At 41.7% G+C, this 15,472-nt stretch overlaps 1 protein-coding gene across 4 annotated transcripts in view; it reads right to left on the minus strand.

Annotated features, from left to right (window-relative positions):
• Positions 1 to 15,472, minus strand: part of LOC105483292 (serine/threonine kinase 39) — a 293,955-nt gene that overhangs the window by 120,832 nt on the left and 157,651 nt on the right. For all 4 annotated transcript variants that reach the window (XR_988152.3, XM_011744080.2, XM_011744081.2 and 1 more), the window contains exon 11: positions 3 to 125. Coding sequence is in view for 3 of the 4 variants with exons in the window: in XM_011744080.2 (XP_011742382.2) it covers positions 3 to 125 (123 nt within the window). In the remaining variant the exon portion in view is untranslated. The remainder of the gene's footprint in view (positions 1 to 2; positions 126 to 15,472) is intronic.

A 15,472-nucleotide genomic window follows, 5' to 3' on the forward strand; every position in this document is an offset into this window, starting at 1 on the left:
ACCTTTTCCTGAGAAAAAGCTGCTTTCCCTTCTTCGCTCTTCTCATCCATCTCATCATCACTCCACTCCCAGTCCCCATCTTCGGTTTTATGAAGGTGACCACTTGACCCAGGAACTCTTCTTACCTGAACCAAAACAAGCCCACACAATTCTTCACTAGTCGAATGTGAACCATTTCACTGGTGCTGCAACTTGGGTGATACAGCATACACACCAACCTGAAAATAACCTGAGTGGCTGTGAATCCAGGGATAGCTAGACGTCAAGATCCAAAAAGACTACACAGCCTCCGACTCCCAAACTCATCCTCTTTCCAAAAATGCTGTGTTTTTTGAAATGCATTACTACATACATGAAAAACAAAATATTTTGGAAGAACATTGCACACATAAGCAATTAAGGATCAAGCTCATTTTTCACGTTTACTTCAGTTAACACTGTATTAGTTGCCATATATAAAATGCCATGTGGTAGGCTTCAAATTGCCTAAGGAAGTGCATGCAAGCAACGTCCTGCTGACTGAGCAAAGGCAGAGAAATCAGGAAGCCTAATGAAGCGTACTAGACTATGGGTATCGGCGATCTAAAAACCTAAGACAACAAAGCAAACACCCTTCTATTGCCACCTCACTCTCTTGCAGAACCTGACATTATGCTTATTTCCCCAGGATTCTGCTCAACCTATTTGAACAAAACAAAACAGCACCAGACCATTCTTAACACACTTTGTAGCACTTATGAGACTTGTGAGATTGCTAGGAACACAGCTTGATAATCAGCAGCCATGCTAGTGTCTAGATTATAATCAGTCTTCCCCATTATTTCAAATTGTTTTGAGCTAGGGTAGAGATGTAATCCATAGGGCAAGCTTTCCAAATGTCTTTGTGGTTGGAAAAGCAAAACTTTTAAAAGGACAGGATGACTGAGAATGAGCCTGTGAGACCAAAGTAATTTGCTTAAAAAACGTACTGAGATGTAATTAAACAAAGCACTGTAGCAGATGAACATGATGTGAACGTTAACAGCCGTGGTCCAAGGTTTCAGAGAAACTTCAAGTGGAAAGGGAGCTTCCAGACAATCGAGAGCAACCTCTTCATTTTACAGATGAGGAGATGAATGCCCAGAACGTGACCCCAGATCACGCAGTAATGAAGGCAAAGCAAGGTGAGAAACAAAGCCTCAGACTCCCACTCAAATGTGACTCTCCTTATGCCACTGAATGATAACCGCCAGCAAGAAGTTATCGAAAAATGTCCTTTGAAGACTGAAAGACTACGATGTGAAGAAAGCCTACTTTTTATAATAGACACTATTTAGTTGTATCACAGGAGCTTCAGTGAAACCAAGGGAAACAGCACAGAACTTACATTTAAATATTTAAGTTTAGTATACATGTCAGACCAACGTGAAGTCATAAAAAATGCATGCTGGGGTTGGCTTTGATTTGAGGGCCTTACCATCTAGAACCTGTAAAAGTAATCCCGACCAGTTGGTCTAGAAGATTTGAGCTCCAACACAGAAAGTCAGAAAGAAAGTGGAAAGTACTTTTTTGAAATTGCAAATAGTTATGCTATTTTTTTTTTTAAAAAAAGCTTTTTTTCCCACCCCCCTAAATTTTTTTTAACTAATTTATCTTTGAAATAGTACTTAGTAAAACCCCGTCTGGCCTTGGCATCAGATATTTCTTCCACTTGCATTTTGAGTTGTTCTAAAAGTCTTTTCTAATGATGGTGATTTTAATGGTGCTTATAGATGTTGGCAAAGTACTATAGAAAAAATGCCAAAATGCACTTCAGGATTTGCAGAACAGATTGCTCATTTTAATGCCTGTAGAAATCGCTAAAGGAAAATAATTTTCTGTTGACATATACAATAAAATGAATTATTTTCTTAGCAACGCTGATCATGGTGGTAGCAACATAGAGAAACATATGTTAATGACTACATTTAAAAGGAAGAATTTAAAGCCACGTCTATTACAAAACATACTGTCAACTAAGAAGTGAAAAGACAAGTAAAATTATCTATCAGACACAGAATTAAACTCTATCTCTACTAAAATTGTAGAACCCAAGGATAGTTGGTGAATTAGTATTCTTTAAGTACTCACCCAAGAGATTACACTAAGGAAATACTCTTTTCCAGAGAGAGTCCAGATTAACATCCTAAAATTTAGTTTACGTCCTTTCCCCCTCTGGCTCTATGTTTATAAGCTCTGTCAGTTTCATTTCCACAAGCAGAATCCAACTATAAACAATAAAATGGCCCATCCGCTTCCATTTTTATTTTAGTTTAGAGCCCTGGCTGTCCCTCTGTTTGTTTTATTTGCTGGAAGAGAGAAAGATAAAACAAAATGTCTATGATGATAGCTCTAGACATTGAAATAAATGGCGGGATGTGCCTTTAAGCAATAAACATTGGTTAAACAAATAAATACACAAATGTTGACCAAATTAAGAGAAAGAACATTAAAAAACCAATGTAGGGAATAGTACTGGTAAAATTGTCACTAGAATAAGAATACTAACTTGCCTTTGAGAATGTCCCCTCAGCTTACTCCTAGGAATAAACTTGCAGCATAATTTGAAACCCAGGTTTCATGGTGGATTTATGTGACATTGATGTCTACCAAAGAGACGAGAAATCAATTTTACAAAGTTACATCCTTGTAGGGAATTTGTAGGGATGATGAGAAACAAGTTTTATCTTTTAGAGCCAACTAAGTTTCACACAGTTTAGCAAATGGTCTTATTCGGGAACTGAATAATACCTTGCAAAGTTAAAACTTCAAAAAAAAGAAAAGTGTAGAAAAGCTTCCATCTTCCCCTCACCCACTACAATGACGAGAATGGAGATTATTTGCCCTTGGAATTCTAATTTCATTGGTTATTATACTGCTCTTGTTCCACTAAATGATTTGCTCATTTAGTAAAGCCAAGAGGTGGTAGAATGAATTTATTCTCTATTTTCTCTGACAGGGATTTTAAAAAATCCATTGCTTCTCAGAGAAACAAGCTCAATTTAAGTGATACCTACAGGAATTCATAATCTCACAAATTCTTCAGGTCACAGTTGGCGGTAGTGAGGTTAGAAAACGTTTTATATTTTCTTCTCTTTATCTAAATGTGATTTTTAATGATAACCCATTAAATAAATGCACTCAAGTTCTGATTCCCACAAGAAAAGAAGGCAGGCTCAGCCAGAGGAACAAAGCAGAAGCATGGTTCCTGGCCACTGCTGGTGGCCAACAGGCAAGATGTAGGTGGCCACTGGGCAGGGTTAGGACGAGCAGCCACAGAGAGGAGATGGCAGGAATGTAGACAACAGTCTCTAAAGCGGTCTGACCTGTCACTCCAGTGCTGCACCTCTAAACGAGAGCTGTCTGTAAATACAGTTGTACCATCCCCATGCAACTCAAAGGAGGCACCTGGCCCCTGACATCCAGGAATTGGGAGGAAGGATATGAAGAACCAGCAGGTAAAGTTTCTATAAGAGCATGCTAAATACGTCAGAAATGCAGGTGTGTGACTCTAACACTCTACTGAACAAAAGAGGAATGTAACCCAAAGAAATAATGACCAAAACTTAGTAGAATTTGTCTCAATCTGGCATGTCCATCTGTCCAAAAAAAAAAAAAAAAAAAAAAAAAAAGCACCCACTAGCCTCTCCCACTGCCACATTAACTTCTCCCTGGAAATGGGACTTGGGAATCTCCTTGGAGTGATTTTTACCCCTTCGGTGGGAATCCTGCACTCACAGCCTCTCCTCCACCTGCTGAACATACGGCACGCTGACTACAGTTGAAACTCAAGTGATCCAGGGAGCCCACCAACCTCAGGTCCACCTATCAAGAACCTACTGCACCAGCAGAAAGCAACACATAGTGACATTCCTGTTACCAGGCATACTACTGATGAAAAGTATAAAAAATGTTTCTAATTAATTGCTGTTTATCATGTACTTGAGGCACTGCCAAGAAAACAAAAAGCCTTCTAAATCATGAAACATTAACAAAATGTGACTCAGTAAGACTTTAGCAGTAACTATTTTACTGTCTCCATAGTTTATACACTGACACTGCTCCTCTCTGACCATCACCTCTCTCGGCACCTCCATCCTATACCTACTGCCTGGCCTCACTGTCTTCTCCTGCCCTTCCACCAGCCCCCTCCTGGCTCTACTCCTCAGCATGCAAGGCCTGGCACCCACAGCTGACTCCAGATGCTGCAACTGCTAGTACTCAATGTCCCCATGTCCCCTGGCCAGATGAACCTTCCTATCCAATCCACACTTGAGAAGCAAACCCTGGGGTCACCCCAACATGTACTCTCTAGTCCTGAACTACAGCCAAGAATAACACCAGTCAAGTGTGCGTGATGCCATTACAGATGACCACCAGGCACTCCCAGATGGGCCATCAGTGCTGCTACAACCCTGCCCCTCCAAGTGAAGCCCATAGATGGGGCAACAGCAGCACCGGGGAGGGAGCTTGTTAGAAATGCAGAATCTTGGGCCCCACCTAGACCCACAAAATCAGAATCTTCCTTTTTAGCAAGATCCCCCAGGGGTCATATTCTCATTCACGTTTGAGAAGCACTGCGCGTTTGAGAAGCACTTTCCCTCATTGCCAGCCTAGCCTCTTGCTCCTAGTTGGTATTTATACCATGTTAGGTACTATGTTCTACAGATTTTACATGTATTAACTAATTTAATCTTCATAGTAGCTTGTGAGCTCAGAATCATTGTACTGCCCCATTTTTCAGAGGTAAAACTGTGATACAGGGAAAGTTAAACCACGGCCCAAGCTCATACAGCTGGGAGGTGACAACAGTAGGAGATACAAGAGCAGGAGTCAGACCCCCAACTCTCCTTTCCTCTCTCTGCTACTGCAGCTTACAGTAGGGCCTCCAATCACTTAAAATAACTTCCTCTGCTACCCTGAGAGCATCAAGTCCATCCACTGGAGCACAGGTGACCTGTTATGTTTCAGTAAAGAGACTGGTGGCATTTTGGCCCTAGAGATTTGTGGAACTTTGAACTTGAGAGAGATGATTTAGGGTATTTGGTGGAAGAAATTTCTAAGCAGCAAAGCATTCAAGAGGTGACCTGGGTACTGTTAAAGGCATTCAGTTTTAAAAGGGAAATACAGCATAAAACTTCAGAAAATTTGCAGCCTGACAATGTGATAGAAAAGAAAATCCTGGCTGGGAACAGTGGCTCACACCTGTAATCCCAGCACTTTGGGAGGCTGAGGCGGGCAGATCACAAGGTCAAGAGATGGAGACTATCCTGGCTAACACAGTGAAACCCCATCTCTACTAAAAATACAAAAAGTTAGCCAGGCGTGGTAGTGGCCTGTAGTCCCAGCTACTCGGAAGGCTGAGGGAGGAGAATGGCGTGAACCTGGGAGGCGGAGCTTGCAGTGAGCCAAGATGGCGCCACTGCACTCCGGCCTGGGTAAAAGAATGAGATTCTGTCCCCAGAAAAAAAATTAATCACCAAGACAATGGGGAAAACATCTCCAGGGCATGACAGAGAACTTTGTGGCAGCCCTTCCCCTCACAGGGCTGGAAGTTTAGGAGGAAAAACATGGTTTCGTGGGCTGGGCCCAGGGTCCCTCTACTATATGCAGTCTAGGGACTTGGTGCCTGGCATCCCAGCTGCTCTAGCCATGACTAAAAGGAGCCAAGGTACACCTCAGGCCATAGCTTCAGAGGGTGCAAGTCCCAAGCCTTGGCAGCTTCCACATGATGTTGAGCCTATAGGTGCACAGAAGTCAAGAACTGGGAACCTCTGCCTAGATTTAGAAGGATATATGGAAACACCTGGATATCAAGGCAGCAATTTGCTGCAGGGGTAGAGCTCTCATGAAGAACCTCTGCTTGGCCAGTGCAGAAGGGAAATGTGGGGTCAGAGGCCCCACACAGAGTCCCTATTGGGGCACTGCCTAGTGGAGCTATGATAAGAGGGCTGATGTCCTCCAGACCTCAGAATGGTAGATCCACCTACAGCTTGCTCTGTGGGCCTGGAAAAGCCACAGACACTCAACGCCAGCCCATGAAAGCATCTGGGAGGGAGGCTGTACCCTACAAAGTCACAGGGACAGAGGTGCACAAGACCATGGGAAACCATCTCTTGCATCAGTGTGACCTGGATGTGAGACATGGATTCACAGGAGATCATTTTGGAGCTTTAAGATTTGACTGCCTCACTGGATTTCGGATTTGCATGGGGCCTGTAGGCCCCTTTGTTTTGGCCAATTTCTCCCATTTAGAACAGCTGTATTTACCCAATTCCTGTACCCTCACTGTATCTAGGAAGTAAATAACTTGCTTTTGATTTTACAGGATCATAGATGGAAGGGACTTGCCTTGTCTCAGATGAGACATTTGACTGTGGACTTTTGAGTTAATGCTGAAATGAGTTCTGACTTTTGGGAAGGCATGGTTGATTCTGAAATGTGAGGACATGACATTTGGGAGGGGCCGGGGGCAGAATGATATGGTTTGGCTGTGTCCGCACCCAAATCTCATCTTGAATTGTAACTCCCACAGTTCCCACATGTCACGGGAGGAACCCGGTGGGAGGTAACTGAATTATGGGGACAAGCCTTTCCTGCACTGTTCTCATAATAGTGAATAGATCTCACAAGATCTGATGGTTTTAAAAAGAGGAGTTCCCCTGCACAAGCTCTCTCTTTGCCTGCTGACATCCATGTAAGATGTGACTTGCTCTTCCTTGCCTTCAGACATGATTGTGAGGCCTCCCTAGCCACATGGAACTTATATAAGCCCATTAAACCTCTCTTTCTTTTGTAAATTGCCTAGTCTCGGGTATGTCTTTGTCAGCAGCACAAAAACATACTAATACATACTCACAGCCCCTATCTTCCTAATAAACTTCACACTCTCACCCTCTTTTCCTGTGGTGTGCAAAGACAGCGGATTCCTTCTCTTCACAAGACCAATGCCTCTGGGAGCACTCCTCATGTATCTACTCACTTATTCCTTCCTTCAAGACACTTACAGCCAGGCCCTGGCTCCTCTACATCCATCTGTAAATATGCTTAAGTCTCTCTTATACTTCTACTAAAAGAACCCCAGGGACCCCACTGATTTTCATTCTTCCTTAAGAATTACTCCATCACTCTTCTCTTTCACTGTCAACGTTTTGCTAAAGATAGTCTCCAATAATGGCCCTCACTTCCTATCTTATCCTCACACTTTAATAGTGTGCAAAATGATATCTGTCCCCACTAGGCCACCAAAACTACTCTCTCCCCCTTTGAGATTTAATGACTTCCTAATAGTGTAATTCAATGCTCTTCCCTGTGGCCATAACACTATCTTGTAGACATTGCTGAACTCCATTCTTCTCCTTTAAGCTCTTTCAAAATCTGTGTTCATAATGTTTCTCCTCCTACCTCTCTTGTCCTTCTGTGTCTCCAACTGTTCTTTGTTCTGTCTCCATGATAAATGTGACTACTCCCAGCCCAGTACACGTTCTCAGCTCACTAGATGCTGTTGCCCTTAGTGAACACACCTTCTCCATGGGCTCCCTGCCCTCACCTAAGTTGATATCCCTGGAAACTGCATTTCTTAGTCTTGTTTTCCAAGTGTTCTGTTGGATATAAACACCTTATCAACTTTTCAAAGTTGAGTTTGCCACCCCTGACCCATTTGTTAATCCTCCATCTCCAGCCTCATTCTGACAATTCACCAGTGTTGTCTTAGTTAATGCCTTTGAATCTCAGCCTAATCCCCATTGCCATCATGTTCACCAGGGGCATGGTCATATAAAGCTCCTAATATGATGCCTGCCACATAATGAACACTCAAGACATGACAGGTGCTATTATCATGAATATCCTCAATGCTTCTCCCAACCCAAATCTATTCATCTATTTATAATCCAGCCCAAAATTGTTTGTTTATATATTTTCTACCACATCCCTTTAGATACCCTACAATCCAGTTATGTACAAGTCACATATTTTTGTGACTCTACCATTTCCCGTATGTATTAGCTACATCCTTGGCCTGATCTGCCCTTCCACATTCTCCTTTTTTTTTTTTAAGCTAAGAAGCTTTTGTCAATCCTCTCAATTGAAATTTTGCCTATACCTTTATGTCATTCTACTTTCATGTTACATTGGACAGATAACATATCAAACCATATACTCCTTCAGGGCAGAGAGCTTGCTTTAGCCATTTTTAAAAAATCACTTCTTAATTCATCTGGTCAACAAAGTTTTATTGACTAACTACCTTCATCTACCAAGTTCTAAACCAAAGATGAATAAAACAAAAGCTTACACCGTGGAGTAGTTCACAGTCCAGACAGGTGCACAGACATTTAAGCTAGAAATGTTTTTAAAAAGACATGAATACTATAAAAAAGATATAAATCATGTGAATCTGCAGAAGAGAGGATGACTATCTACATCAAGGGACAGTATGGATGGGTAGCTGCTACAGCATTAGCCCAGCATGCAGAGAAAGCAAAAACTTAGCACGTTCTACTGATTCATGTAATGTGGCAAGCAGAAAATGCAAAGGAAAAGCTGGCCAAGTGAGGACTGGGGTGACCTGAGGAGCACCTGTCCCACCATAAGAAGGCACCCATCATTGACTGACGGCTGCCACAGGGAGACAGCCCAAGCATATCCAGATCTTCTGATTCTTCTAGAGAAGTGGATAGTTTGGATTTTTATATGATGCTCTTGACTTATTTTAATGTTAACATATCAAGTTAAAAAAAAAAAAAAACTTTCTCTGGACAGCCTAAAAATTAATGTCTTTGGGACAAATTCGGCCTGTGAGTTCACACCCCTGTTTTACACCAGTCAGAGGGTTAGAAATCAGACAACGGGAAAACATGGAAAGCTTTCATGTGGGCACGGTGGGGGGAAGGGAGAATGAGCAAATCTGGATTTCTGAAAGCAGAGCAGAGGATGTGCTAGGACTTGAGGATAACAAAAGCCAGAAAGACTCCAGTCACTACTGACATGTAACTAATCACCCCAAAACTGAGTGACTTCAAACAACAACAATTAGCCCTATGACAATCAGACTTGCTTCCAACACGGCTGACAGAAAGCATGAGAGACCCCAAGTCAGGACAAGCCCTTTCTGAATTCCTGACACATAGCAACAGTGCGAGATAATGAAATGACTGTCGTTGTTTTAAGAAGGTTGTCAGTGAGGGCTTAAAGAAAAGTGAGGGAAATGTTCCTGGAAGCTAAAGGAAAGGAGGACCCTGTTGTGCAGTGACACAGAGTTTAGCAACACTGACATCTACGGTAAAGTGGGAAGTGGAAATTCACCTAATGAACTCAATGATCTAGCTAAAGAGATTTCCAGGCAGCCACTTCAAGTGACACCTGGGTTCTGCTCACTGCCTATGATAAGATGTGAACAGAGAGAGATGAGCTAAAGAATAAACTGTTAAATATAAACCTGTTTCTCATTCCCAATCTCTCCAGACATCAAACAATTCTCAAGCCAAGAAATGGTTTCAGAGCAAAAATCAAACCCAGGGTGAAACTGCACAACCTTTTAAGAATTCAGAAAGATCTAAGGTGGTGCCTTGCAGACACCTTCAAACATCCATAACGCCTTCTGAGGATCTTAAGAGCTTGCGTTGCAGAACTTCTGCATTAAATAACAGGGATTCCAAGAATCACAGAGTACTGCCCCTTAGGCGTCTCACAGGGAGCCCATGGTAGACAAAGCATCTTGTGGTCATGGATCTTCTCTAATGGAGTGAACCCAACAGGATTCAAAGAAAACCCACTACCTTTTTTGATCTTGTACTACAAAATACTGCCAGGTTAGACAAAAAGAAACAGAATACAAAATAAAAAGAGGCCTTCAGATCCTAAACTTTTGCTGGCAGGAAGCAGTCTGAGACGGCTCCTTAGCTGCAAATGCTGATTCTTTCTTGCGGAAAAAGAAGGATGATTTAAAAATCAGAACTTGAGAGGGGAGCCAAGAGCCTCAGAAAACAGCAAAACTGGACAGAGCCCTGATCAAGGAGCTGGCCCCACACGCCTGGCTTGACTCCAGAACTGCCATGGACCTGTGTGCTCCCGTTTCCCCCCTTTTGGGCAAATCTTTAAGATGTGTATCCTCCTGCCGCATCCTGAGTGTGAGTCCAAGGGATATTTGTCTCTCTAGTTCACAGGCCTTAAGACTGAAAAATCAAGGAGCTGTACCCATGGCACCAGTCCTGAGGAGCCTCCTCTGTACCCAGATCTGATTCAGAGGACAAGGTCATGATTTTGAGCCTGAGCCTGAGGCTGAGCCTGGAGCTGCCACAGGATGAAACTTTTGGAGAGTCTTAAAAGCTCAAGAGCATATTTTAGACATGGAAGAGATATAAGTTGTTGTGGCCAGAGGGTAGAGAGAGAGCAAATTGTTTTTTCCAAATATGCGCGTGACAATATCTCCTGCCCCACGTGTTCAAGAATCTTGCTACTTCACTACCAACAGAGAGAGTCCAATGCCCTCTCCTTGAATCTGGGTGGATTTGTGTCTTACCTATAACCAACAGAAATGAGGCAGAAGTGAGGTCAGGTCGGAAAAGGTGATGCAACGTCTATCTTGCTCACTGGAATACTCATTGGAAGCCTTTAGGTGTCATGAAGCATTCCAACTGCCTTCAGACCCCTGTGCTGTGAGGTAGCCCAGGCTAGTCCCCAGATGACCTGACCATTTGATGCAGTGTCATGACATGAGAAGCTGAACAGTCTGAATCCCAGACCCACAGAAACTGGGAGACTTACTGAAGGACTGCTGGGGTCTTCAGCCATTTAGTCTCGGGCGATTTGTTACACAGAAATGGGTGATCAAGGTAACAATGGTGATAAGGGATTTACTGAATTTGTTTTCACTTTGGACACCTAGTGATGCTTTGAAAATTAGTAGGTCATATTTTACAGCCCTTGTCATACCAGATAACAAACCCTACCACACACTTTAGGTCATGTTTTCTAATTATGTCTACTCCAGGCCTCTGAACATTCAGATTTTAATTTACACTTGCAAAATATCTCATCTGACTATGTTATTATACACTAAAGTATACCAAGAGGAAAAATGCCCGTTTCTATTAATCATAGGCAAATGGCAAGAGCTAAATCTTGGACCTTTTAGTCAGTGATTCCCATTAACTTTTTTTTTCTTGGCTTCTTGGAATTTAAACCTCTACCAGTTCCGCTAAAATTTCGCATACCCTTTTTCTATAATATAAAGGGGTAGAACAAAGGAATGAGGATATGAAAAAGTTAATTAGAAAAAAATTCTAGAGACACAAAGACTTTATAATTTAATAATGATAATGAAAAACACTTGGCTAGCTTGGTGAAAGACACACTTATAGCAACTTCCTTATAATGCCTGAATATTTTCTAATGGGAAGAGAAGCAAATTTGACAAATGTTGCTCTTCAGATAATGAGAATGGAATATTGTAACTTTGGAAATCCAACATGAAAGGGCAGTGTCTTGAAAGAGAATGTTCTGGAAGTTGGAAAGGAACTATTCTGAGGAGGCAGCACAAAGCACAGAGAAGCAATTCGATTTCTTATTCTGCGTCAGTCCTATCAAACCTCCAATATGGCATTTCCCCAAGCGAGGGCAACCAAGAACAATGGCAACAGCTAAGAGCCACGAAAGCAGAGTCCGATTTTGCAACTATTGTCTTTGAAAACTAAAGCTCCTGCTGGAAAGGGTGCCAAGCTGATCTGTAACTTCAGCTAATAAAGAAAACAATAGGAACACTCTGTCCTGGTAAGACAAATAGCACAGAAGAGAAAACACACATCATGTAAGACCAAAGGAAAATGCAGAAACCAAATGTTTGGCTCCACAGCAGAGTCGAGGTTGCTTTGGATACAGCAATAAGTTAAGAGTTAGCTTACTTGTAGGAGAAAGAGGGGTGGCGAAGAGAAACAGAAGCACACAGCCAACTAAATATGGCTCCAGGCAGGGCTGGAACCGGAAGATTTCTGACAAGCAACAGAGAAGCACACTGCGATGGTCGGTGTTAGTTGTCAGCTTGGCTGTGCTACTGTCCACAGTTACTCCCTCCAACACTAAGCTAGGCATTGCTGTGAAGGCATTCAGTAGATGTGATTAAGTCCATAATTGACTTTAAGCAAAGGGAAATTATCCTTGATAATCTGGGTGGGCCTGATTCAATACGTGGAATAGCTTTCAGAGCTGAGCCAAGGCTTCTCTGAAGAAATTCTATCTAGGGACAACAGCTTTAGCTGTTCCCTAGAGTTCCAGCTTGCTCTTCCTGACAGCCTACCCTGTGAATGTTAGGCTTGCCTAGACCGCCCCCATAATCAAATAAGCCAAGTCCTTGCAATATATCTCTTTATAGGTCTCTCCTACTGGTTCTGCTTCTCCTGTTGAAGCCTGATTGATACACTAAAATCCAGCAGGGTAGCTATTGGTATTTATAAACAAAAGGCAAATTAGCTAGCAGAAGAGCAGTACTAATAATAGCATCCACTGGTTTTTGATAATGGAATATGTTAATGTCTCTAAGTGAAATACTAAGAGAAACTGAACTAAAAGTACAATAAAATGAAAACTAAGATGATATGAATTACCATAACTTAACAGAGAGTAAATTCTTACCCTACAAAGACACCTGAAATAAAGATCAGGGGTTAGTTACTGGTTAAACATCATTTATGTTAGATCTAAGAAATATAATCAACACCACCACCTTGGAAAACCTTCTGTCAAGAACTACATCTGCTTAGGGATTAATGACCTGAGAAAAAAACCTGGAAAGACACTCAAATGCACTGATTTTTGTGGAATGGAAACTCCATTCAGACTCACAAGATGTAATATAGAAATATTCCTAATATTCTAATTTCACTAAGATATCTGATTTTTTCTCAACATACAAATGTATGCAAACATTTCAGAATAACTTTTAAATGTCACTACCAAGGGGGTTTCTTCATAAAAATTATTACTAACTGCCCTAAAGATACATTTGGTCTATTACTCAGCTTACAGTTTCTGGATAAATGGCAGCAACAGGCTTTCTGAAAAGGTAGGTCAATACATAGTCAATTTTCAGTGTGGTCTCCATTATCAAGGACCAACTCAAGTCTACCACCTGCATAGAGAGAAAGAGATATGATATGCCTCTTCCAGGTGAAAAAGAAGGTATAGAAATCAGTTGCCATCCTGTCCCCCAGCAGCAGAACTTCACAGTTCCTCACTGTTTATCAGAGTGTGAGTTTCAAATAGAAGCATGTTTTTATTCTTCCTGGTTATAAAATTAATTCAAATCCCTATTATGGAATAGTATGCAGCCAGTAACAAGCATCAGAGACCATCAAAATATAGTAAGTAGAAAAGGCTAATAGAGAACAGCATCCACCACTGTGTAAAAGAAAATGAGGAGAGGCACACATACACATTTCTAGATACGTTTGTACATGCACAGAGCATTTCGGGAAGCATTTACAGGATGTGGTAATGCCTACTGGGTTGAAAGTGGGACTTTTTCACTATGTTGTATACTTCAAGGAGGCCCAATAAATAACCCTCTCTCCTCCTCCCTATCGCTAAACTAATTTAGAAGCAAGATCAATAAGCATAAAAGGACCAAAAATCACCCTTATTACTTATAAAGATGACATCTGAGATTGTGGCTTAAGTCTTTCTTTCTCAGTTGAGGAACTGATCTCTAGATTTCGAAGAGACTTCCCTAGAGCTCCCAGCGATGTTAATCAGCACATTCCGCCCTCACACAGGCGGTCCTCAGTGACCAAGGGCACCTCCCTGGGTGAGCAGGCCAGCTCCAGGAGAAAGTGAGGAAGAAGGGGTGAGCCACACTTTTGTGCCTGATTTTTCCCTCCAAATTCATTAATCAGATAAGTCCCTAGGCAAAGAGTGTCCAAGAATGTTTTGCTAAAGGAATATCAGGAGTGTAAAAGCAACATTCTCCCTGCCTTCTTCGTCTAGTAAAGGTTTTGCATCATTTGAATTTTTATCATTATGAGTAACACTGTCAGTCAAAACAGAAGTATCTAAAAATTAAAAACATACTTCTTTTAAAAAATGCAAACAACATAGAAGTAGATACAACAGAAAGTATAAGTAACCACTTCCTGTTTCTAAACAAGGTACAAAGATGTGACTGTCAATGGAAAGATAAGTTGCCTAAGAACTTTTTAAGAACTAAAAAATGAAAAATATTTCTAAAACCTTAACATGACAATACGGTCAAATCAAGAACATCAACTTATTTTCACCTGTGTTTATTGCAATACATGTAACAACTTAGGATTTCTAACATTTTTAATATATGTATTTTTTGAGACAGAGTTTCGCTCTTGTTGCCCAGGCTGGAGGGCAATAGTGCAATCTCAGCTCACAACAACCTTCGCCTCCCAGGTTCTAGCAATTCTCCTGCCTCAGCCTCCCGAGTAGCTGGGATTACAGGCGCCCGCCACCACACCCAGCTAATTTTGTATTTTTAGTAGAGTCGGGGTTTCTCCATGTTGGTCAGGCTGGTCTCAAACTCCTGACCTCACGTGATCCACCTGCCTCGGCCTCCCAAAGTGCTGGGATTATAGGCATGAGCCACCACACCTGGCCTAATATTTTATTTTTATGCAACAAATTCTGGAATGGAGACTCACTTTTATAATAAGCTATTTGGTTCGGTCAACGAAACTGTCCTCAAGGTTTTGAATGCATAGTAACGTAAAGATATGAGTTCACGTTTACTAATACTCTGCTTTTCCATTCCTCTAAGAGGTAGCTGAGTTTGTGTTCCTCTGCATTCTATCCACAGAATAATAGATACTGTTGTTTTTGTTAAGGTGGCATTTGCTACAAATTTCCAAAGATATTGAGAAAATGTTCTAGCATATAAGAAAATTAAGAAGTGGGAAAGCATGTGCCCTGAAAGTAAGATACAGTTACATTTAGAGAGAGATGTCAGGAGCTAGTGACACCATATCCTAGAACTGTTGAAGGGATATGAAGAAAACAAAAAGTAAAGAGGACTCCATTAGTTTCCGAAACCTTTGGTTCCCCAGATCCAATATAACTGAAACTCAGGGCAGTCAACAGAAAACCTTGCTCTGAAACTGTTCACCTCTGTAAACCAGCACTCAACACAGACACTACGAGTGCACAACAGATACTGTAGAAATATTAGTTGAACAAGTCAATGAATAAATACCCTAGGCTAAAACATAACACACAGGAACACTGTGGGCCAAGAGTCTCACCCTGAGACTCAAAGGCATTTTACCATGTCCTCAGAAAACAACCATCTTTTGCCATCATCGGCCTTTTCGCTGTGGGGATGTGGTTAACAGTGATGAGTACAGGGAGGCTGAGGGGCTTAATTTATTCCATCTGCTTAAGCAAAGCAGCAGCTGGTGCCAAGAAAACTCTGGGCCTTCCTCTAAGTATCTTGAAGATC

The sequence above is a fragment of the Macaca nemestrina genome, chromosome 11, assembly GCF_043159975.1.
Source record: "Macaca nemestrina isolate mMacNem1 chromosome 11, mMacNem.hap1, whole genome shotgun sequence".
Lineage (NCBI taxonomy): Eukaryota > Metazoa > Chordata > Mammalia > Primates > Cercopithecidae > Macaca > Macaca nemestrina.